General features: G+C 36.9%; 2 protein-coding genes across 4 annotated transcripts in view; one reads left to right on the top strand and one right to left on the bottom strand.

Annotated features, from left to right (window-relative positions):
- LOC126277914 (COMM domain-containing protein 8-like) overlaps nucleotides 1-1,390 on the top strand; it is a 63,339-nt gene extending 61,949 nt beyond the window's left edge. For both annotated transcript variants that reach the window (XM_049977482.1, XM_049977481.1), the window contains exon 4: nucleotides 1,146-1,390. In XM_049977482.1, the coding sequence (XP_049833439.1) occupies nucleotides 1,146-1,340 (195 nt within the window). In that variant the 3' untranslated portion in view covers nucleotides 1,341-1,390. The remainder of the gene's footprint in view (nucleotides 1-1,145) is intronic.
- LOC126277917 (protein YIPF6) overlaps nucleotides 1,342-24,823 on the bottom strand; it is a 76,963-nt gene continuing 53,481 nt past the window's right edge. Inside the window, exons 6-7 of one of the 2 annotated variants that reach the window (XM_049977486.1) lie at nucleotides 8,109-8,266; nucleotides 1,342-2,899 (exon numbers count right to left, since the gene is read on the bottom strand). In XM_049977486.1, the coding sequence (XP_049833443.1) occupies nucleotides 2,781-2,899; nucleotides 8,109-8,266 (277 nt within the window). In that variant the 3' untranslated portion in view covers nucleotides 1,342-2,780. Of the gene's footprint in view, nucleotides 2,900-8,108; nucleotides 8,267-18,542; nucleotides 18,668-24,823 lie in introns of those variants that run through there. The other variant, XM_049977487.1, reaches the window with a different exon arrangement.

Here is a 24,823-nt window from a genome sequence, read left to right as displayed (position 1 = left end):
CCCTACAACTTTTCTTAGAAAATAGATTAAGGAAAGGCAAAACCTATGTTTACAGAATTTGTAGACTTAGAGAAAACTTTTGACAATGTTGACTGAAATACTCTCTTTTAAAATTCTGAAGGTGGCAGGGGTAAAATACAGGGAGCGAAAGGCTATTTACAATTTGTACAGAAACCAGACGGCAGTAATAAGAGTCGAGGGGCATGGTTGGGAAGGGAGTGAGAGAGAGTTGTAGCCTATCCCCGATGTTATTCAATCTGTATAATGAGCAAACAGTAAAGGAAACAAAAGAAAAGTTCGGAGTAGGAATTAAAATCCGTGGAGAAGAAATAAAAACTTTGAGGTTTGCCAATGACATTGTAATTCTGTGTCCAGTTGTCGACGAGCACATACAAAGGAGAAGAAAAACTTCCTGGATTTAAGAAATAAATCCATTCTTGAGCTTGAGCTAGAATACACACATGTGCTTGTGTCCCTACATGGTGTCAGCTGGTTATACAGTTGAATGTGTATTCAGCCAGTATCGTGTAGGAGCACAGACAAAGGTCCGCACACACATGTGCATGCATGCTTGTGTGTGTGTGTGTGTGTGTGTGTAGTCTTGTTTATTCCTAAATTATTTACATTAACAAGAACTTCCCTACTATATAAATAGATAGATAACTACACATCAGGAACCATAAATATGTCAATCACTTGCACAGTTATGTAAAAGGTCAGCACTGCTGATACTGCACCATTCATTCAGAAGTAACTGTTCCTGGTACTGACTTCTGATGACAGAGGTTTCAACATTGATTTATTAACTATGTCTTGTTTGTTAATAGAACAATGTAGACTACTTTAATTATGGTATATTGGAGGAGCAGGGACGTCTATAACTATGACTTTGATTGGACTATGCCTTAAATGAGATGCACTATGCACTCGAGTCATTTTTCTGTGAGAGTTGCAGCAAGTAAATTAATTAAATTTTTTATTTGTGGACAAAGAGAAAAGTAAATATCTTATTCATTTTTAATTTCAGTATCAAAATTCACTTACTACTGATTGTGTGTTTGGCAATGTATTTATTAAAGACAAGTAATAATTTTCAGTTGTTGGAGGGAATGTCGGTGGCAGTACTGAATACTTTCTTTTTCCAGTGGGTCATGGGCAGCAGCAAGATGTCATCCTTAAGAGAACCTCTGCTGCAAATGGATTTCCACCTTTCTCAAGGTAAATCACAAGGTGAAATGAGCAATAATACCGTGAATGTTGAAATGGACAGAAATGAACTGAAGAATCTTTTATCTTCATTGGAAAGGGCTCAGGAAGCAGTAAAAAATTTGCATAATTGAATATGTTTGTGATCAGTTTATTTATGAAATAAAAGTGAAATGTGAATGTATATACATGCAGTAGTCATTTGTGATTTTTTAAATGTAAATGAAACATTAAAAGACAGTGTAATTGTTAACAGTTACTAAATTTACTATCATACATGTACAGCAAGAAATATCTTCAAATACTGCATCACTTTTACATCCCGATTCCACATGGGAATCGGGCAAATAATTTATTACGCACCAACTTAAAACTACCATTTTGTTCCTTATGGCACTAACATATTCAGCATAAATTATATAATATGACAATGAGAGGTAATATAGTGAAACCTTGATACCTATGTAATTTTTTTTATCCATTAACGAATGTATATTTTCTTGTGTCACACAGGATTGCTGTACCAACATGAATAAGGTGGCTACCACCGTTCATGTCTCCTGGCCCGAGTTAACTATTAACAAGTATTTTTCTTTATTCTGTTATAATACGAGGGTTGTCCAGACCATAAGATCCGATCGGTTGAAATGGACACCACAGTGAGAACCCAATGAAGCTTTGCACAGGTGTGTCTCTAGTATGACCATCAATCGCATCGAGACACTCTCTTCAGTTGTGAGCGCACTGTTAGCGAGTAAAGGTGCCTAGAACAATGATGTCTCTCGCCAAGTAGGAGGGCCCACTGAGAGGCTTCGCCTTAATGAATGCTGCCCACCTAACACAACTGCCACACACTTCCTTCTTCATGTGCAATTCTCAGCCACACTCTGCAGGGACAGTGAAGACTCTCCTGCACCTTTTCAATGGGAAGTGTTCAATCACCCACAACACAGCCCTCATTGGCTTGTCCTGAGTATCATCTCTGTTCACATGAAGCGTTGAATACAAATACAATGCTTGGGCACAGGCTACGCGCTATAGACCAGCGTAGAGATTTATTGGAAAGCACAGGAGGCTGCCTTCTATGACAACGGTATTTGAAATTTGGTACAATGATCCAACAAATGTCTAAGTATCTGGAAAGTGTAGCTAACTCTTGCAAATAAAATGTTTCTGATTTTCACTGTGGTTTCCATTTAGCGACTGATGGGAACTTACTTTCTGGACAACCCTTGTATATCTGGCCAGTCCCTTATGTAATAAAGTCAAGGTTTCATTATATATGTCACTATATACTTATACTGAGCTGGAAAATATTTATAGTTAAAAGGTACAAAAAAGGCATAAAATTTCATTAGACAAAGACTAGATATTTCTTCAATTGCCACATTATTCATTTTTGAGTAACTAGCAACTATACCATTTTGGCAAGTAGCACAGAAATAAACTGACAAGTTGATTGCCTAAAAGTCTGGCATATTTAATCAGTTTTCTCAGTAGCTGTACAAAATATACAAATCAATCTGGAATGTTTGCACCTTCATCACATGATCAATTGTATCTATAAATAACATTTATGTTGTCGTATGGGAAATCACAAGCCATGATATAATGAAATAGAACAAGAACATTGGATACACTGCAAGAGCCTTCCTTCCCGGTGGCTGGCTGTCACCGAGGAAAACCATGGAAGCTGACAAAAAGAAAGACAAATCAGTATTAAGACATTTGTGGTCTCCAAGTTATCACTAAATGCCACACAAACATTATATAGTAAAGAAAGTTTAAGAAATGAATATAAAAACATATTATTGAGTCTTTGAAATGAGAATTATCAGGAAGCTTTCAGATGAAACAGAGGTGGGGGGGGGGGGGGGCAGGAATATACATCAACCATTCAAAATCTGAATCTGAGGCCTTTAAGTTCAGGGTTCGGATGAGACAAAAGGAAAATTCAATAATGTGCTAAAGAAATGAATTGCCAAATCATCCCCTTAACCTTTTTTTCCAAGTTATGTTGCAAAATATTTATTGTGAATGAAATCACATAATTTTGAAGATTGCCAATAATAAAATGCTGGATATGCTCATGCACTGGACTTCATCAAATTATCCTGAAACTTTAAAAAATGACTTCATTTCTGTGTAACTATGAAGTCTAATCATGCATTTACCAATAGTTTCCTGTGAACATTAATCTTGGGGGAGCTGGCTGGAGCACAGTGGATGTATATATCTCATACCACCAGCAACCACTTGTCATTAAACTGCTGAAATGCTGTGTCTTTCAGCCTCTAATGAAGTAACATCACATACTATTTCACTTTCTGCGCCACTAAATTCAATGTCAAACTCAGGATCATTATAGCCATCCTTGGTTTTGAAAGCATTGCTAAACAACAATACAAGATGGAGTCTGACAGTGTGCATTTTGTTGTCAAGTACCCACAGCTGCACACAGTAAAGACAATACCTAGTGGCAATCACCTCAACCAAAACACAACAGCTAGATTACAAATGTAGTATGAGATGCTATCTAGTGACTGAACACTTAACTATCAGTGATGAAATGGACATAAGCAGGGTTCTATTTTTCGAGGGCCTTTCATTAAGTTGCCAGAGTATACTCAGGATTTTAAGTTTCTGTCAAAATAATAAAAACGAGATACCTCGAGATTTTAAGTTAAGGGGTTAAAATGAACACATCTGCACATATGTAACACAAGCAGAATTAGGGCTGAGAAAAATTTTAAAGAGCTTTTAAGTGATTTCAATTAACACAAACATCATTTTTCTTCTTCGTATTACACCTGTTTCCTTTATTTGTGGATACTTTTTTTTTTCTCTTTTTGGTGCATTTCCTTTTCTTGCCCACAACAAATACCTTTCACCTCCGGTAATTCTCTCCCCTCCTCCTCGCAAATCTTAATTCCACCTTCCATTCCCTCATGTGCTTTGCATTTCCATCGCTCTCACTTGCGGTATACTGCTGCTGATATACAGCACTTTGCTTCTGGAATTATGTTATTACCAGCTTTAGAGTAGTTTCATTGCCATTTGTCAATAACTTCCTCTGCAATGTCAAATTTTGTAAACAAAAAAAGAAATTGACATTTTAATTTTTTTAGTCTGGCTGGCGTTGTTCCATGTTTTGGTACAAAATGTCTTTGCAGTGATCATACAAATTTTACAATCAGTTATCTGGAACGTTTATTTTACACTAGAAAACAGAAAATATTGAAGCTTGGACATGCTTTGATGTTAAACAATTGTTGAATCTAACGCACTTCAAAAACATGATAGCAAAACAGCTTGAGTTACAAATCTTAATTACTGTATGGCCTGATATTAGCCTCACTCTTTTTTTCTTCTTTTCTTTCTTTTTAAGGGGGAGGGGGATAGACTCAATGGAAAAAAAAGTGTCAAATTACCAAGACTGTTCACAATATGGGGAGTCTTAGTTTAGTTGCTGGAACATATATAAATTTATCTAATACCAGCATTCTAATATGTCTTCACTGATATCACTGTTATCTTCACTACTGTTATTTGTTCCATCACTTTCAGGATTTTTGTTACTCTTCTCCCCAAGTACATTGTCCTTGCTACCATCCAGAGCATTGGACGTGCAGCACGTCTTGAACTCTTTGATGATAGAATGTGGTGGCATTGTATGCCATGAAGAAAGAATCACTCAGACATAGGGCCCACTGGTGACACTTTAATCTTGGCAGATGGACGGAATGCATGTTACCTTATACTTGCCAGAGTTTTTAGATACTGTCTTTAAATAGCTTGTTTACAAAAACATTAAGCACCTATCATTTTGAGATTATACTTAAACTACTATGTCTTCAATGCATCAACGTTGTTCTTTATTTCAGGTATGATGTGATCTTTACTGGCATTCAACACTAAAATAGCCCTTCACTGAGCAACACACCAGGTCTGCAATTCTATACCTTGGCTAGCCAGTCCAGTCCAGCCTTTTTCTAGCCAATGAACCATTTAATCCTTAAGGGAAATCTTCCATTGGCAAAGTTTTACACTTCCTCCTGCTGCAATAGATGCCAGTTGTCAGCTGTTTTTGAAGAAACACTTGTTGCCCCATTTTGGTGACTGGCTGCACTGTCAATCCAGGAAAATGCAAATAACTAAACTGCCAATCAATCAAAGACCGTCATCTGCTACCTACAATCGAACCTGTCATCAATCCATTTTATATCCCCACTGTCGCAAACATATATTTCTATGAGTTGGCTGCTCCAACTGAGACTCATTATATTGTATTCATTGAATACTACTTTTCTGCACTTCCTAAAGTGCTCAGTTTTAAATGTAGGAATGAATACAGCAAGTTGTTAATATCTAACCCACTTGAAAATCTTATCAAGGTATCACTGGATATTTCTGCACCTATTTTCAGAGAGTACTTTGTTATAGATTACTGCAAATATCTGAGGTTACTGTTAATAATGTCTGCTAGGTAATTAATATAGAACACAAACAGGGTTCCAACACAATTTCCCGGGTCCCATGTCATGTTACGTGTACATCTGTTGATGACTCCACACACACTGTGTTCTCTCTAGCAAGAGATACTCAATCCAGCAACAAATTTCGTTTGGTGCCCTATACTATCACTTTCATTAATAAGCACTGGTGTGGTACTGAGTCAAGATGAGCTGCATCTGCACGATTGCCTTGATCCATGGCTTTCAGAATGTCATGTGAGAAAAGTACGGGGTTTCTCATGACTGTTTTCAGAATTCTTTCTGGTTGGTATGGAGGAGGTCATTCGTTTGAGATTCCTCATTACATTTGAGCTCAGAAAGTGTTACAGGATTCTACACCAGATCGGACAGCAGTTTTGTAGGTGAGTGTTGCTACTGTTCTTGCAGATCAGTGTGACCTTTGCTTCCATCCTACCTGGCACAGTTTTTGGTTCAAGTGATCTGCAGAACATTACGATTAAGAGCCAAGTTCTGTGTGGAATCTAACAGAGAGTCTATCGGGCCCTGGAGATTTGTTCAATTTTACCAATTTCGGGTGCTGCTGCTAACACTTACACAGCACTAATTTTTCTAATAGTCTGAGAATGGAACTGAGGCAGTACTCTTATGCTTAGGTTCGGAAAGGAATACCTGAAGGAACTCAGCATTTCTGCTTCTGTTTTGCTACCCTAAAATTCAGCTGAGCATTCACATTCTCAGGATACGAACTTTATGCCTCTGTCTTGTTGTCACTAAATTTATAATCACTCTCTTTTAAAACACTTTGTAACTGATCATCAGTTGATTTTCCCCATTGTTGGTTGCCTCCACATCATTTGAAATGAAGATCACACACATACAAAAGAAAAAAATATTTTGGGTGGGAAAATGTTTGCTGGCGGACTGTAAATGGCAGTATCACACATCAGTGATATGAGCTTGTGGTGCATGTTAGGTAGTACAACATTCTGTCTATCAAGCATTTAGTCACCAAACTGTTACTAGTGGCAGTACACATTCTGTTAGGAAACTGACATATCTGTTGACATTCAATGAACCATTCAGTGAAAAATGGCTCAATGAGAAGATCATATGTGTTGATCTGTCTCACATGTAGAACACTAACATTCTCTACCAAACACAGCTCGGATGACAGCTGAACTGGCCTACAAGTGATTCACAGCTAACAATTACATCTTAATATCATAAGGTTCATATTACGTAATTTCAAACGTGAAAAAATGACCTGCTAGCACCATAGCTAAGCAACGATGGTATTACACTAGAAACATCATGTGAAAAGTTTCCTAGGTCCAGTCAATGACAAATTTGTTGGAGTCAACACACAGATAACTAATCAAGCAGCTCAGTTTTGAGCTAAAGATGAGAACTGGCACATTGTCCACATTTTCACTCCCTCTTGTCTTACATAATTATCTTCTAGGCAGTGTATCCAAAGTAAATAAAGTGTTTCTACAGCAGCAGAAACAAGTAAAACTATTGTGCCTAGTAGATAACTTCACATGTTGCGGAAACCTTATTAAGGAATTGCGAATTCTTACTCTCACTTCCCAATACATTTTTAGTCTTATACAGTTTTTGTTCCTGAAAAAAAAAAGTCTCAGTTGAACTGTGCTGTACACTATCACAATACAAGACACATAAGTAACTGAAATTATCCAAATATATGGATTCAAAACTTGGATAGTCTGTTAGCTACATAGAAAGTAGCAGTGTTCATTGGAAAGCTGCATGATAAATAGAAGTGTACAGTAAAGAGGACTCTGTATCTGGTAACTATTTTCTTTGAAAAATATTAATATAATCCACAAAATGTTGAGCTAGCAATAGGAGGTAAACAGCAGCTATTTAATATAATGGAGAAGGTAGCAGTTGCTTTTTAAGTGGCAGCATTCTTCCCAATTTTCTTGATTAAATTTCGCTGGCAGAAGCATGAATAGCTTTAAGCAGTATAGAGGTAGTTTAGAGTCAATGAAGTACATGGATTAAGTTTCTTTGATTTGTGTATCTTCTGTTAATGTTTGGTATGCCATGACTCATTCCAAATACATCAAGGTTCTCCTTCTTGACAGGGTATACAGAATATGATCGATGAATTCATGAAACCAAAACAGACTATATGCTAATAGACACACATGTCAATGTTGGTTCTGATTGATTGGTAATACTTTTAGAGTGAGATCATTTTCAGAGTAAAAATTTATCTCATTGAAAAGCTTTGCAGTATTTCACTTTGTGGCTATAAGCAAAGATTGTTCACTGACTAGGACAGTACCTAAAAGTCTATTGTATATGGCATGCCCATACAGAATAACCGAACTTGCAGCTACCTGAAAAAAGTGAATATTTACTTCATATTAAATCAAATAATTAGTTTCACAAACTCACCAAATGTTGCCCAGGCAAAGCCTACAACTGTCACTATAAATCTGATAGCAAATAGAAATGTTGTTTGTTCCATGAGAAGAATTATTCTACACATGATAAGAGCAATTGTTGTAGGAAGTAAGCAATAACCAAGGACGCAAACACTCTGGAAAAATGATCTGAAACATAAACAAACAAAAGAAAGAACATTATTAATAAATTATGTAGAAAATGAGAAACTAAAAATTGCAGTATGACTATTTTCTTTCAAAGTGTGTTGCATCAGATAAAAATATTGGTCATAAAAGTACAATCCTTAGTTTGAAAACATACTTTGATTCTGAAGAATGCTATCCAATAAAATGAATGTTATTATGGCTATATGTACATCCTCTTTCTTTGTGGCTGACAAGGTGCCATTATCATTCAGGCACTGTTAAATCTGCCTGTACTTGGGTCACTGTGCCACTGTCATTTTGAATCACTCAGGCATTCACTCATTTCAGTGTAAAGGAATTACAGACACAAATTTTAGTTAAACTGAATTACATTTCCTGATCTAAGATTCTCAATTCTTAATATAAAAAAAAATATTCAATAAACCTTCAAAACTTACAGTTGTCTCAATGTTTGCAAGTTTTGTAAACCATTTCAACTTCCAAGATTTGTATGGTAGGATACGGAGGTGCACCATATATTTACAAAAGAAAGTTGTAAGAAAGCACGTCTATCATGAAGAGGGCCATATGATGAAATTTTGTCTGTGAGGTATGGCTCTCTTTCTTAGTTAATCTGTAAAAGGCCAGAAGACTTCTCTGTTTTAATATTTTCTGTGGTTTCCCTCAACTGTTTAATGTTAATGCCAGAATAGTTCCTTCAAAAAATGCCTTTTGCAATTTCCTTCCCCATTCTGTCTTGTGTTTTGTCTCTAATAGTTGTGTTGTTAATGGGATAGTAAATCACTACCTTCTTTCCTCCTTGCCAAAAACCAAGGATTTGAAAGCGTAACACCATTTTCTACAACATTCCAAATACTCTGGATGATGTGTTGCAAATCTCACAACTTCCAGAAAGATCTTACCTGCCAGTTCATGCTCTGACATTACCAATGAAACAGACCAGACCAAAGAGCCTACCTGAAAGCTACCACACTATAGCCCAACCAAGTTCATGTTACAAACTCCCAGAAAGAATGATTGTAGAGTGAATAGGACCATTAATACATGAACAAATTCCAGATGAACAAGCTGGATTATAAGCCACTGCAATTGTTTCAACTACATGCGCAGCCTAACAATACACATTGAGACTGTGTTTCAGAAATGGTTGAAAACCACAGTGGTGTATACTGACTTGACACACGACATGGTTTGGAGGAAAGGTCTTCTTCACAACCTTATTAATGTAGTAGCATGTGGCCAGATAACATATTTGTTAAATAATTTGCTCTGTGACAGGCTTTATCAATTAATATTAAGGAACATGTAAATAAAATAGAAAGAAACTTCCACATGGGAAAAATATATTAAAAACAAAGATTCCAAGACTTACCAAGCGGGAAAGCGCCGGCAGACAGGCACATGAACAAAACACACAAACACACTCACAGAATTACTAGCTTTCGCAACCGATGGTTGCTTCTTCAGGAAGGAGAGGGAAAGACGAAAGGATGTGGGTTTTAAGGGAGAGGGTAAGGAGTCATTCCAATCCCGGGAGCGGAAAGACTTCCCTTAGGGGAAAAAAAGGACAGGTGTACACACACACATACACACATATCCATCCGCACATACACAGACACCAATGTGTCTGGTGTCTGTGTATGTGTATGTGCGGATGGATATGTGTGTGTGTGTGTGTGTGTGTGTGTGTGTGTGTGTGTGGTGTGTGTGTGTGCGTGCGCGAGTGTACACCTGTCCTTTTTTTCCCCTAAGGGAAGACTTTCCACTCCCGGGATTGGAATGACTCCTTACCCTCTCCCTTAAAACCCACATCCTTTCGTCTTTCCCTCTCCTTCCTGAAGACGCAACCATCGGTTGCGAAAGCTAGTAATTCTGTGTGTGTGTTTGTGTGTTTTGTTCATGTGCCTGTCTGCCGGCGCTTTCCCGCTTGGTAAGTCTTGGAATCTTTGTTTTTAATATAATATTAAGGAACAGTAAGAATAAAATTAGCCTTCTAAATAAAGATACTATGGAAAGGATAGTTGTCACTCAGCATATAGTGGAGACGCTGAGTTGCAGATAAATATTACAAAAAGACTGTAAGGAAGTGAGCTTTTGGTCAAAAAGCCTTCATCAAAAATTGATCTCTCTCTCTCTCTTTCACACACACACACACACACACACACACACACACACGCGCTCGCGACCACAGTCTGTGGCTGCTGCGCTCAGCAACCAGAAATTGTGAGTGTGTGTGTGTGTGTGTGTGTGTGTGTGTGTGTGTGTGTGTGTGTGTGTGTGTGTGAGCAGGAGCGTGAGTGCGAGAGCGAGCGTTTTGCCTATTTTTGACGAACGCTTTGTTGGCTGAAAGCTCACTTTCTGACAGTCTTTTTGTTGTGCCTATCTGAAACTCAGTATCTCCGCTATATGGTGAGTAGCAACTATCCTTTTCATAATATTGTTACATTCTGTCCTGGATTTTCCATTGTTTGACATATAAATAATGGGTTGCCTCTGCTAAGGCACTCTTTTAATTAATTTATATTTATTCCAACAAAAAATTACTCAAGTACTTGTCTTGGTCCTGTTTAACTTTTGAGTATACCAAATATGACATCTGCAAAATTTATATATGCTGACAGCCTAGTCCTTGCTGACTGCAATAATTTCATAGAGGAAGCCAGTAACAGTCATCAAGACTGGAGACTAATTCCAAACAAGAATAAAATTAAAGTGTCATGCTTTCACCTCAATAATAAACAAACTTATCAAGAGCCCCAAGCATACATCAATAACAACAACTTAGTTCAGTGTAATCCTTTCCCAAAATATTTAGGGGTAACAATGGACCGAATATTATCTTAAAAAAATCTGGAAAACACTGCAGAAAAAAATCAAAACCAGGAACAATATATAATCCATAAATTGTATGCCCATAAGAATCTTTAGCAGTCTCCCTTTTGACTACCTGCTTGCTCCTCTTCATATTCATACACGGGAAACATTAGTTAAGGAATACAACAAAACTTTTGCCATTCCCCACCTTCCACTTCATAATTGCCTGGGTAACGTTACAGTGCAGATGCCAAAGTCTGGAACTCCCCCACTACTAGTAACAGGACTAGTTTTGAGGGACAGCTTCAAAATTAATGAGATGTGGAGAGAATACTGGGAAGCCCTGTAGTCAGCTCATAGTTCCCCCTTTACTCAGCCTACTTCACAAATTTTTAAAATATCCTTCTGCAACATGCTGTATATTTCAGATATGTAGTAGATGTCAGATATGTAGCAGATGAAGTTGTTAGTATATTCTATTGATTTGTTCCCCAGAAGCTTATGCTGTAATTAAGTCGACAATGAATGTAAGCAAAATATGTTGTTCTAGTGTATGAGCTACAATGCACTGAAGTTACTATTCAAAGTTCTCTGCATGCTGAAGCTATTAATTTTCCAAGGACCCAATATGTTCAGTCCACTTCAGCTGTGAATCAACATGCATCCCTAGAAACTTTGTTCTTGATACACACTCTATGAACCCATTTATACTTTTAGTGTGTAACTATTGCATTTTCTGCTCCTGTGGAAACTATTTTTTCCTTTCTTTTTTACATGCAGGGTTAATACGTTGTTTTCTATCCAGCTGGACGAGTACACATGCATCAATGTTTCTTCAGCTTTGTGTCCTAATACACTTAGAGACTCATCACTGACTAGAGTCTTATTGTCATCAGCAAATAGTACTCTTGAATTGTAGGCTGGAAAAGACCCACAACGGTTCAATAACAAAATTCACAAATTGCTAAGGAAGCAAAAGCTGTTGCACCCTCAGCTCAAAAAAGGGCTGACAACAGGCAATAGTTAACAGAAATTTGTGTGTGTGTAAAAAGGTCAATGTGCAAAGCTTACAACAGCTACCACTGTCATACCTTACCAATATATCTTTCAAGAACCTGAGAAAATTCTGGTCCTACATAAAATTGCTAAGTGAGTCTAAGGCTCCTACCCAGTCACACATTGACCAACCTGGTGTGGCATTACAAGACAGCAAAAGGAAATTCAAAGTTTTAAATTTTGCATTTAAGAACTTGTCCACATAGGAGAATCATGCAAAAATAACATTGTTTGTGTACATGTATATGTACACGAGCAAATACATCTACAGCGATACTCTGCAAATCACATTTAAGTGGCTGTCAGAGGGTTCATCAAAGCACCTTCATAATAATTCTCTATTATTTCACTCTCAAACAGTGTGCAGAAAGAAATTAACAGCTATATCTTTCCATGCAAGCAATGATTTCCCTAATTTTATTATGATGATCATTTCTCCCTATGTAAGCTCGCATCAACAAAATATTTTTGCTCTGAAGGAGAAAGGTGGTGATTGAAATATCGTAAGAAGATCACAGAGAAACACCTTTTTTTAAATGATATCCACTCCAAATCCTGTATCATGCCCATGACACTCTCTTCTCTATTTCTTGGTGTACTCCATTAATACTATCTGGTAAGGATCCCACACCCACAGCAGTACTCAAAAAGATGATGGACAAGGATAGTGTAGGCAGTTTCTTTAGCAGATCTGTTGCATCTTCTGTGTGTTCTGCAAATAAAATGCATTCTTTGATTCACCTTCCCCACAACATTTTCTACACGTACTTTCCAATTTAAGGTGTTTGTAACTTAATTCCTAGGTATTTAGTTGAATTTACAGCCTTTAGATTTGATTGATGTATTGTGTAAACGAAGTTTAACAGATCACTTTTAACATTCATATGGATGACCTCACACTTTTCATTATTTAGGGTCAATTACCAACTTTTGCACCATACAGATATCTTTTCCTATTGGTTTTGAACTTCTGATGACTTTACTAGATGATAGACGACAGTATCATCTGCAAACAACCTAAGACAGCTGCTCACATTGTCTCCTAAATCGTTTCTATAGATCAGGAACAGCTGAGGGCTCTATCACTACCTTGCAAAATGCCAGAAATCACTTCTGTTTCATTTGATTACTTTTCACCAATTACTGCAAACTGTGATAGTAGTAAACAGCACTGGTGTAGAGAAACAACTGAAAGAGTTGAAAGCAAATAAGTCACCAGATTTTGATGGAATCCCAACTTGGTTTTACAAAGAGTACAGCATTGGCCCCTGAATTAGCTTGAATTTATAATGAATCCAGCACAAAGTCTCCAGCGACTGGAAAAAAGCACATGTGCCTCCTGTACATACGAAAGGTAAAAGAGCAGACCAAGCAAAATTACAGACCAGTATCTTTAGCATCAGTTTGTTTGCAGAATCCTTGAACATATTTTCAGTTCAAATATAATAATTTTCCTTGAGAGGAAAAAGCTTCTGCCCACAAACCATAGTTTTAGAACGTATTACTCGTATGAACCTCGGCTTCCCTTTCCTGGCATGATTACTGTGAACCATGGATAAAGGGCAACAGGCGGATTCTATATTCCTAGATTTCTGTAAAGCGTTCGGCACAGTGCCACACTGCCAATTATTAACGAAGATACAAGCATAGGAGTAAGTTTCCAGGTATGTGAGTGGCTCAAAAACTTCTTAACTAAAAGAACCTCGTATGTTGTTCTCAATGGTGAGTGTATATACAAATTAAATTTCTCTTTCTGAAAAAGTTAATATGGAGAACCAGAAAACCTGAGAATAATTATTCATTGATAATGATATTTTTACTGTGCATTGTGTTTCAATGTTTGCATCCATTAGTATGGTGACAGCTATTTTTTGATAATTTAATTTGTATATGCAATACAAGTACCAGACACTGATAATATAAATGTAAGGATTCATAAGGGAGTAGCCATATTCTCTCTTTAGTCAGCACTCCATAGACTATGATACTTTCTGACCATATATGACATGAGACTATTCGCTGTTACAGGTGTAATATATGAGCTCTATCACTTATTCTTCCTCCTACTGTCACTGAAAACAGCGTCCAATTTATCTCAGCTGAAAATGTATGGATTAATAACTTATTAAAGATTCAGAAAAATATGGAAGAAGTGTTTTTGTCTACATCAAGTACATATGAACATACAGGGGTTAGATGATCACATGTTTATCCCCATGTTGTTAATATGTTAAGACAGCAACTACTAATCACATGTTCAATATTTAGATGACAACTCCAATATTTTCCAGTCACCAATATTTGCTGTTACACTTGCCACAGAATATAATATACAACTTTATTTCAACCTCAGAACACCCATGCCACAGTCACAAATAGGTTAATATAATTGATTGATATGTATAGAATGATTGCATATGAGGTTTTAAGCATATTGTATCCACAACGCACAAGTTCTTTAGTAGTCCAATTAGCACTGGACATTGCAGGGTTGAAATTTGAGGAACAGTTTCATGTAGGATATTAATGAATACAAGAGCACATATACACTAGTTTGTAGGGGGCACCTGCACACGGCCTGAGGGTAGGGTGTATTTTTAATAATTTTGGAGACTTATGGCGACTTATAAATAGCCACAAAAAAGTTCCAGTTGTGACCCTGTCAAAGACCTATGTAATGCAGAAGAAAAACACCTGAGTTCACTGTATTTTTTTCCTTTTGTTAAGAGCTGAAGAGATTTTTTTTTGGGGGTGGGGAGAGATTGGCACCCATAAATTAATATAAATGTAAGATTAATGCACAGGGTACATCAAGCAGGGGAAACGTGATGAGAGGAATAATATCAATGAATCATATGGATGAAAATGTTATGATAATTACTTATCAAATTAACAGGGTGCTAATTAAAGTGGCTCAAGTGATTTAAGTTAACAATTGCACATTAATGATAAAAAATAGTAAAGTCTCTACACAGTACCTTTCGTCTAAATTTTCATTATTCTGAAAAGAAATATTTCTTGTGACACTAACTAGAATAAAAATAATACTGTACGAGTAATGATGAGCGTAAGAGTAAACTGGAACTGTTACAGTAAAAATGCTTGTCACTTGTTTAATAAACAGTGACTATATCACACAATGGAAAATCCAGGGTGGAACGTAACAGTATATGGAAAGCCTATCTGCGAATCAGCATCTCCACTACATGGTGACTGGAAACATTGATTATATTTGCATATTTTGCATGTCTGTGATCCTGAACATATATCAAAGATTGCCTTTAATTCAATTTATGACAGATAAAACCCATTGAAATATATAACAAGAGAGGATGGAAACTTACAAGGTGACCAGTCACATGTGTGCTGCTCAGTGCTCGTCACAGAAGAGAATGTTTGCAGTCTGCACATCAATATGTAGAAAAGACTAGATTAATGAAAGGCTGTTATCCTAAAGGATGGGTCTCAGATTAGCCTGCATGATAATAAATGACATGATTTAATTTAGTGAGAAGCTGGAAAATTTTAGCATCTGCCAACCATCCTCAAAATAGGTGCCTGCAGAGGAGGCATGGTCTGTGTTGTACATCTTTAAATGGATGTGTAACAGGGCTCCATATGCTCCCACAATGACTATGTGGGTGACAAGACAACACTGATGTTTAGGCATGTTCTTAAGCTTTTGTCCACAATATCTGATGGCTGATATAGTTTTCAAGTGGTTCAAGCAGTGGTCCTTTGCATGCTGCACTATCTCTGGAATCTGGCTGCTGGCAGCTATCACAAATATTGTGTGTAGAAATGGAATTTTCAACTCAGCTGGAAAAATGATACTAAGAAGATTATAATTTTTGTGCCACATGATGCCTCATGTTCTTACACTATAATTAACATACGTCTTCTAAATGATGACTCAAAGCTCACACATCGTTTGGAGAGAAAGCGAGCTGGTTAGTATATGACACTTCCTGGCAGATTACAACTGTGTGCTGGACTGAGACTCAAACTCCCAAGTTCAACTCTCGGTCCGGCACACAGTTTTAATCTGCCAGGAAGTTTCGTTCAGTACACACTCCACTACAGAGTGGAAGCTTCATTCTTGTTAATATATGGTTTGCAATTTATAGAAAATGATGTAAAAAAAGAACTTACGCATCTGGTGCAAAAGCCCTTTAAGTCCAACAGAGAAACATGTGTTGCTGCAAATTTATATGCATTTTTCTTCTCAGTGCATCTATTTTTGCATACATTTATTTTATAAGGTTTTTCAGTTTTTCTTATATGATGTAATGGTTTAATCATCAGTTGTTTCCAACAGTCAGTGTTTTCAAATAGTCACAGAAACCTTTCCTGTTATAAGCTATTATATTCCTTCATTAAAGTATCATGACCAAAAACTTTCACATCAAGATTTATGTGACTGCTGAGATGTCTTTCATATGGTTTGGTAGATAATGTTGGAAAACAAGATGGCAAGTGAAAACACCCAGCATGATAATCTGGTGAATATAGTTAAATCTGGTGATAATAAGTAAAGAATAGGTACTAATTTCAATACAGCAGTGTATTTTTTCACTGAAATTTTACAAAAAGTAGAAACTTGTGTGACAATGATAAATTATAATGAAGAGAGAGCATACGTATTGTCCACATTATATAATGATTCCATAAAAAAGATGACAGAAATAATAAACTTAAATTACTAACAATGTATGAAAAGACAGATTGCTACTTACTGTAAAGAAGACATGTTAAGCTGCAGACAGGGCTGGTCCAAGATGCCGGAGTTGGCGGTCGTGTGTGCATGAGGGGTGTTTACTTGTATGTATGAATGGTACGTGTTTCTATTTTGCTGATGAAAGCTGTGGCCGAATGCTTTGTGCAAGAGTCTTTTATTGTGCCTGTTTGCAGCTTAACCTGTCTTCTTTTCAGTAAGTAGCAATCTATCTTTTCCTACATTGTTGATATTCATACATGGGGTTTTCAATGTTTAAACTTAAATTACTGCTGTTGTAGAAAACAAGTTGCAAAAGGTGTGATATGTGTAAACTGCAAAGTGGTACATCATTATAGTTGTGCTGAGGCTAGCCCAAGCCAGAAAATCTGGCTGCGTCATAACTGTTATGAAAATCTATAATCTGACTCAATGAACTTTTTCCTCAATTACTCAATGAGATACAAAGTTTAAAATACAAATATGATACAATACAGAAGAGTAACTGATGTTTAAACAGGCAAGTCAAAAGATTAAAAGTATCTATGTTCGTCCTATGAGGGAAAAGAGACAGGAGTTCTGATTTAACCTGCAAAAATTTGAGGGAGGGGGGAGGACGACTAGATATTCACATCCCATTGACAACGAGGTCATTAGAGACGGAGCACAACCTCGCATTAGGAAAGGATGGAGGAAGAGAGGGGCTGTACCATTTCGAAGGAACCATCTTGGCATTTGCCTTAAATGATTTTGGTAAACAACGGAAAACCCGAATCAGGATGGCCAGACGCGAGTTCGAACCATTGTGTTCCTGTAGGTGAGTCAGTATTAATTTTATGCCAACAGAGTCTAAAAATTCTGTCTATAGACAGACTCAGAAAATGAAACTTGCACCACATTGGGAAAAAAAGAGGTATAAGAAAACTCATACAAAAAGAATGAAAATATTCTTACAAACCGATAGCAGCTTGAAACAAGTGACTCACACAAAAGCATAGCTTGAAGGTAGTAAGCCAAAATCTCAAAAAATCAGATAAAAGTGGAAAAATAATGGCATGGCAAAATGTTAAGGCAATGAGTTATGTGACAGCATGAGCCCCTATAATGAAGTGGTAATGATGTGCCCTGGCAATGATCCAGATGTGCAGTGCATTTTACTAATATCAGGATCAAATGTTATCTACCAAAACAAACTCAATAAGGCCATGCATTCTTTAGATGGAGCACTGTGTGGTCTATGTGATTAATTAATTTTTGTGGGCATTACACTACTCACCAACCTGTCCAAAGAAAAATTTGAAAGTGAAGCAAAAACTGAAAATATGCACTGCTATAGACTTGTAAAATAATGTCATCTCTTTTATTTTGTAAGGAGCACAGTATTTCATGGCAGCAAACTGTGCTGTTATAATTAGCTCAGGAAGGTCTTATTATTATATTTTCTCATACAGAATGGGTGAGAATGGGCATTTAATTTATGAATACATTCATTCACTGCAGGCAATGTATGTAATTTCCGGAATCTATTCTAGGACATACATAAAAGCAGTCACAAGCAGAAGAATAATCTAATTACTGAAAAAAGAACTTTGCCAGGGAAACTGTCCTAGTTCTATGTGCCAATCATTTATAGCATGCCTTTGTACTACACTATAAAGCATGTGTCATTACAGGCAATAACAATCAACACACCTGACGACACTGCTTTCTCGAGGTAAAGAAGTGAGGACAGTGTGGTAGTAAAGCCATGCATACAATATCTGCTGATGGAAAGCCTTTCTATACAGGATTGTTTCCATTTATGAAACCCCACATTCCTGAAAAAATTAACTACGTAAATATTCAATGCATTTATTGAACCAGTTTTTGTTCCCAAAAGAAGGAAACTGAAAGAAATCCTCCCTAGTAGTTAAAATATTAATAAATTTAAATGTTTTTGCTTTGTGGTGAATCATACACAGAAATACATGCCAAAATGATAATTCTGCTCTGTAAAGAGTTGCAAGAAAGATATAGTTATAGCAGGAGCAGCATTTTCAAATGGAGAGCTATTTCAGCTTGCTGGCAAGTGGTAAATGAGGAATGGAGCTAGACTCCATCACTACCAATGTCATAAATCAATACTACAACTTGAAACAGTAGTAAGTCTAACCACAATTTTGCAGTTTTGTAACAGTCTATTTTACTAATGAGCATTGCTCATGAGCATTATAGTTTCATCTGATAACTTATCCACTGCAGAAATTTGATTAATGTTCCCTACTCTGTTGGATGTAAATTTTTCTGCTTGCATGTTCAATAAGTGTCTATAGAAAAACAAGAATAATTGTGCAGTGAAACCGAGTAACACTGCTGGTACAAGGAAAAATCTTGATGGGGTATTATTAACAAAAGACATGTCATTTACATTGCTCAATAATCGTTCGCTTTGGGTCTTTGTCCCACTTCAACATGGGGTCGGCCTTGTTAATATGGATGTGGCAACGTTAGTATCAGAGGGTGGCCGGATGCCATTCCTGTCGCCAACCTGTAACCCCCCCCCCCCCGGGGCCGAATTAGTGTACCCCAGGTGTCTGCGTCTAGTGTAAGCCATGAAATAATGCAAACATTTTTTTTTTAATGTCTGCCAGTTGTGTAACTAAGGCAGGACGTGGGGACCAGACCAGTATTTACCTAGTGGGATGTGGAAAACCGCCTAAAAACCACATCCAGGCTGGCTGGCATGCCTGCCCTCATTGTTAATCTGTTGGGTAGGTTCGATCTGGGGTCGGCATGCATACCCGAGTCCAGGAAGCAGCACATCAGCACTGTCAGCTAACCTGGCGGGTTCCATTGCTCGATAATGCTATGCAAAATCAGGCAACATTGCAAAGAATATTAGTATAGATAATCAGTCATCTACATACAACACTCTGATGTGAAATATTTTCCCAAGTATACTCAAGAAAGGATAAGTGGGAATCTTGTCATTGTTTGAAACACTGCCAAGAGGCAGCAACACTGTATTTCATAATGCCATAGCGTAAAAATGTGTTTTAAAGTTTATATGCACAAAATGTCAGTGGCTTCTTATAGTAAGAATCACGTGCTAACTGATGTGTTGAATGTCTGTATCTCCATCAGACTTTCTGCTCTCTCCTACAACAGCTGTTGCTACATATCACACTGTAAAATAGCTTTGTTAAAGACATTTTAGAAGAAAACATTTTGTACAATTTCTGATACTGCATAATTGCACTTTTCTGATAGATTTTACAAAAACATTACCGTGCATTTATGAAAATATCTTTGATGGTGAAACAAGGGAGTTATACCTGAATCACAAAGTAATTAACAGATATGGAAAGGGACAATGTTATCAGTTCACCATTACCCACACAAGCAATATGGCCGCAGCAGCAACAGCTTTGCAGTTCACTACTGAATTCCTTTTTCCCTTTAACCAAGAGTTGAGTTCACCTTGTAGGCACATAATACTCTTATCTCTTTTCTGTTCACATTCACTATTGGCAGCAGACATTCTTTCACACATATAAAACAAGTCAACACAAAGAAACAAAGCATATGACAAAAATGAATGCTATGGTAGCTATTTTGAAAATGGGTAACTACAAATCACTTTGTTATACTGATCTGGGAATAACAACAAATATTTAGTGTACTGTTTTCCTTCCACTGTTAGTTTCATATAACTAGATAGAAACTGTCAGTCTATTCATTGATGCTGGAGTATTACACTCCAGCTATTGCACTCCAAAAAGAAACAGTCTAATTAAAATGTGGATGGTCACTTGATGGCAGGAGGGAAAGTGAACTCTACACTCACTACCTATGATCTGGTAGTAGCAAAGGAGGTGAGTGTGGTTTACTAGATGGATTAGTAAATCAGCTAGCACCTCATGAATAAGACCTATCACCAACCAAAGTACAATGGTAAGTCAACACTGTTGTAAATTTGAGAATTTGTAAGTTAATAGCAAAATCAGGGAAGTCACATAACTTCAGTGGTGTTAAGTAATTTTCATACTGTTTCTTCTAAGACACTTCAATATTTGCTCACTCAAAGTCAGCAAACAGAAGAGAATGGATAGCGATATGAAAACTAACCTACAAGAGTCACACAGAAGTTGGCCATGACAACAAAAATAGTTTTCTAACAAGTGCATACAGCTGGAATCTTCATGAGGATTGATGGATACAAATCATGGGAATGGTAGCCTGAGAAACTCAATAGCATTCATTGTGAAGAAACTGTCTGTAACACTTCAAGGTCCAAACACTTAGAAAAATGTTGGGCCCATAAAATGAGCCATTTATGTCATTATTTAAAATGTTACTGGTACATCTGTGCTCGATACATCTTAACAAGGCAATACATATTTCAAAACACGAAGCTTCAGTGTTTATTTTTCCATCTTTATTGTAGTTCTCTGACACATTACGTATTTTACAATGACACCAGAAAGTATAATTTTCCTTTGTCTTTACAAAAAAAAAAGTGTGAGGTGAGTTCTTGAGCACTTTGACATGTAACTGAATTTTGAGTGGTTAAGTCTAAAGTTTTCTGGCATGCAGAGAGGTCATTGCAATCTTGGCAATACCAGCTCATTTCCTTTCTGCTTGCTTTGTCTGTAGATTATTTTGTCTCCTCTGAACAAATACTGCAAAACCATGTTCTGCTGCTTCTCAGTTGCAGGAATTTTCTCAGGAAAGTGTCATCCTACTACCCCACTGCTGATGGTTGCACTAGGAACAATTTCTTCAGCCAGTGTTGTGACTTTCTGGAAGAGTTCTTCACCAATTTGGCAACAAAAGTGGAAGAATGGAAGCTTTTCTTCTCGAAGGGATTTTTAGTCTCATAATACAGAACAAAAGCATTTGTTGCAGCAATTATGAACATGTGGGAGAATAGTTTTATCAATATCTTCATTTCTTTCCTCTTAAATGTATAACAACAGATCATCTGATCACTTCTATCAACCGCTGTTTTGTACTCGTTATAGTTCAGAAAAGCATCTGGTTTTGACTTGATCTTGACACTATCCTCTGTACAAAGAGAAATATCAGAGGCTGTCTTTTTGTATAAATAGGAGAGGAGAGTACATCCCTTTTGTCCTTTTACTTCAAACGAAACAGGTGATTACCTTCACTGATGCAGACTCGTGCCTTCTGAATTTCTTCAAAACAACATTTTCTTTTGGCATTTCCTTCAGATTTGGTGTGCAGCATGGTCTTTACCCAAACAATCAGCAAGAAATCTCTGAAAGAATGGTAATATGAAATTGTCTTTTGGCCCTTTACCAGTGTACACATCAAATCCAAGAACATGGCCAATCTTAGAATGACACAGAAAATATTTATATTCCTCACTTGTCTCACTTGTTTTTCATGCATACTCAAAATACCACTTGCCTACAAAATTCACACATGCTGTCATCAATGGTGAGGTTTTTGTGTGGGTAAAGTGCCTTTTAAAATTCTTATCATAAATGATCAAAAGAAGGCCTGATTTTATGCATGGTATCATGCTGAGGTTGATCTCTTGAAAGTCAGTTACACCCTGTCTTCAGTTCGTCATAAGCCAAATTTGCACACCTGTCAATTTCTGATTTAACGAGTTTCACCACAGAACAGGGAAAGAAAATTTAAAACACATTCTGCAGCTTTGATCTTTCACAAACTAATGCTCTTATTCCACTTATTCCTGAGAACTGTGTCACAGCAGGCTGCACGTCCTTGTATGTCGAGTCTAATCTAACATCAGTTGCCTTTTTTTGAGATCACTGCAGAAGACTGTGTTACAGATGTATTTTGTTGATTGCAGTATCTTTGGAGAACAGCAAGTGTGTCATCAGGTTTCTCTGTAAAAGAGATGAGATGAAGACAAATAGAACACAGCAAAGTTGTAATTGTAGCAGCAGTATCTATAGCAGTGGTATTATGGACAAAAAGTTCTAGCAGATTGAAGCTTACCTGAATATGAATCATCTTCAGATTGTTACCACTCAGATATTCCTACCATTGAGCGAGCATCAATAAATTCTTCCTCTAAAGCTTCCAAATTTTTTTGACAACTCAATAGATGTAACACATTTGTGGCAGAATTACAGCCAATGGCAAACCCAATGAGAAAATCAGCGAATCTCATGACAATGCAAGCACACAAAAGCTCAGTCTGTCACAACAGCAACACTTACATCCACTACTGCTTCTTTCAAAGTAATTCTATAAACTGACAAAAGATGGCAGCACCTACCAAGTGAGACATCCATGTGTTGCTCTCATGTGAACCCAGCCCAGTTCTCGATTGATAGGAAGCTCGCAGATCAAGAAATATTGTGGCCCATGATACATTTGGATGGGGCCCTTTGAGCGAGCAGCGTTCTTAAAATACCATACACAGATCACAATATTGTGGTCCAACAACAGTACAACACAAGACCTGAGTGCTGCTGTAACAGAGTACTGAAGGTCTACGTTTGGTGTAACAAGCTACTAGAAATTAAGTAATGAACAAGTGTTTACAAATAATATAATCCTGCTACATACAAATCATTAAGCAATCTACAGCAAAAACAGGGTCAAACCAATGTGTTATTGTTTATGGCACTACTGTAAATTGGTTTTAGCATGACATATAATAAACAACAGATTTTAATTGCTCGTCATAAATTATTAATAATTAGGAATAAAAGAAAATGGGTTATAATTAAGAGTTGAAAAAAGTCCCTTTCCTGGAGATGTGTTTTTATTATTATTATAATTTTAATTTGCTTTTATTTGCTCTTGATGAAGCAAATCCTTTGATTATTTTAATGAAGTCATGTTTAGCATCTGTGTTGTTTCTATTGACAAGATACCCAATTTGACAGTCTATTTTTGCCCACATTCAAGCTTGAGTAGATTTCAGTAATCCTTATCTCACTGTAACTGCATTCATAAGACACATCCACAAGAGTAAGATGAACAGGCACAACAAAACTGCTAGTTCAATAAGATTTGAAACAAGAACTGTGACTAGCAAAGAAACAAGAGTTTTGATGTTTCCACCTGTCTTAAGAGTTTCATTCACATTACACACACACAAAAACAACTAATATGCGTAAGTAAGGCTTCCTTCCGGTGGTCTTAAGACACCAAATGCTTGAGCAATGCAGTTGATGACCAATGGCAGACCACACACAAGTTTACACAATGGTTAAATTATGATTATGTCTGTCTATAGACACAAGAATTAACAACATCCTTAATATTATTAATCAGTCACCTTAATATTATTAATCAGTCATAGAAGACCCCCCCCCCCCTTTTTTTAAGATCATACCAACTGAAACTTGGGAGACATGAAAGAACTGGTTAGAGTTGAGGGAAAGTGTAACCTTCACCTGTCTCTCCACTCTTTCAGTAGGGCATGATAGTTCAATGAAGTGTTCCTACCACACTGTTGTTATTGTTTCATTATGTTCCCTTTATATTACTCATGACATCCATGGTAGTCACATCATTCTATTACTGAGATTAGAGGAAGTAGTGGTTTAGGCATTAAGGACATTAAAGGTGAACTGGTATCTCAGTTGGAGAGGAATATCTTGGTTCCCATACAGAGACTAACTTCCTGCAGAAAGTGTCATTCACTTGGTCAGGTCAGTGGGAGATAATTACATAGGCCAATACCATTACCAGTGACAGATCTTAAAAACACAGCTTTGGTACCGGGCTGTTCTTGCTCCCACACTGGCTGCCTACCTTAATGTATACTAGGGAATGAAGTACATGACTCTTTATTGGCTGCAGACTTGATTGGATCAGTTGCTGTGCTTTATATTAACATTGTGTGCTGTATCCCCAGGAATGAGATAGACACCATACTGGAACTCTGGTATTTCTCACTGATGGTAGCCCATCTCTATTTAATTGTTGATATTTTTAAATTGTGTGCTTGTCTTGTAATTTCTTGAATTTTGAAAAAAAAA

Source organism: Schistocerca gregaria, chromosome 6, assembly GCF_023897955.1.
Source record: "Schistocerca gregaria isolate iqSchGreg1 chromosome 6, iqSchGreg1.2, whole genome shotgun sequence".
Classification (NCBI taxonomy): domain Eukaryota; kingdom Metazoa; phylum Arthropoda; class Insecta; order Orthoptera; family Acrididae; genus Schistocerca; species Schistocerca gregaria.
Note: the sequence above shows the minus strand (reverse complement) of the source record. Positions and strands in the feature narration are given on the sequence as shown.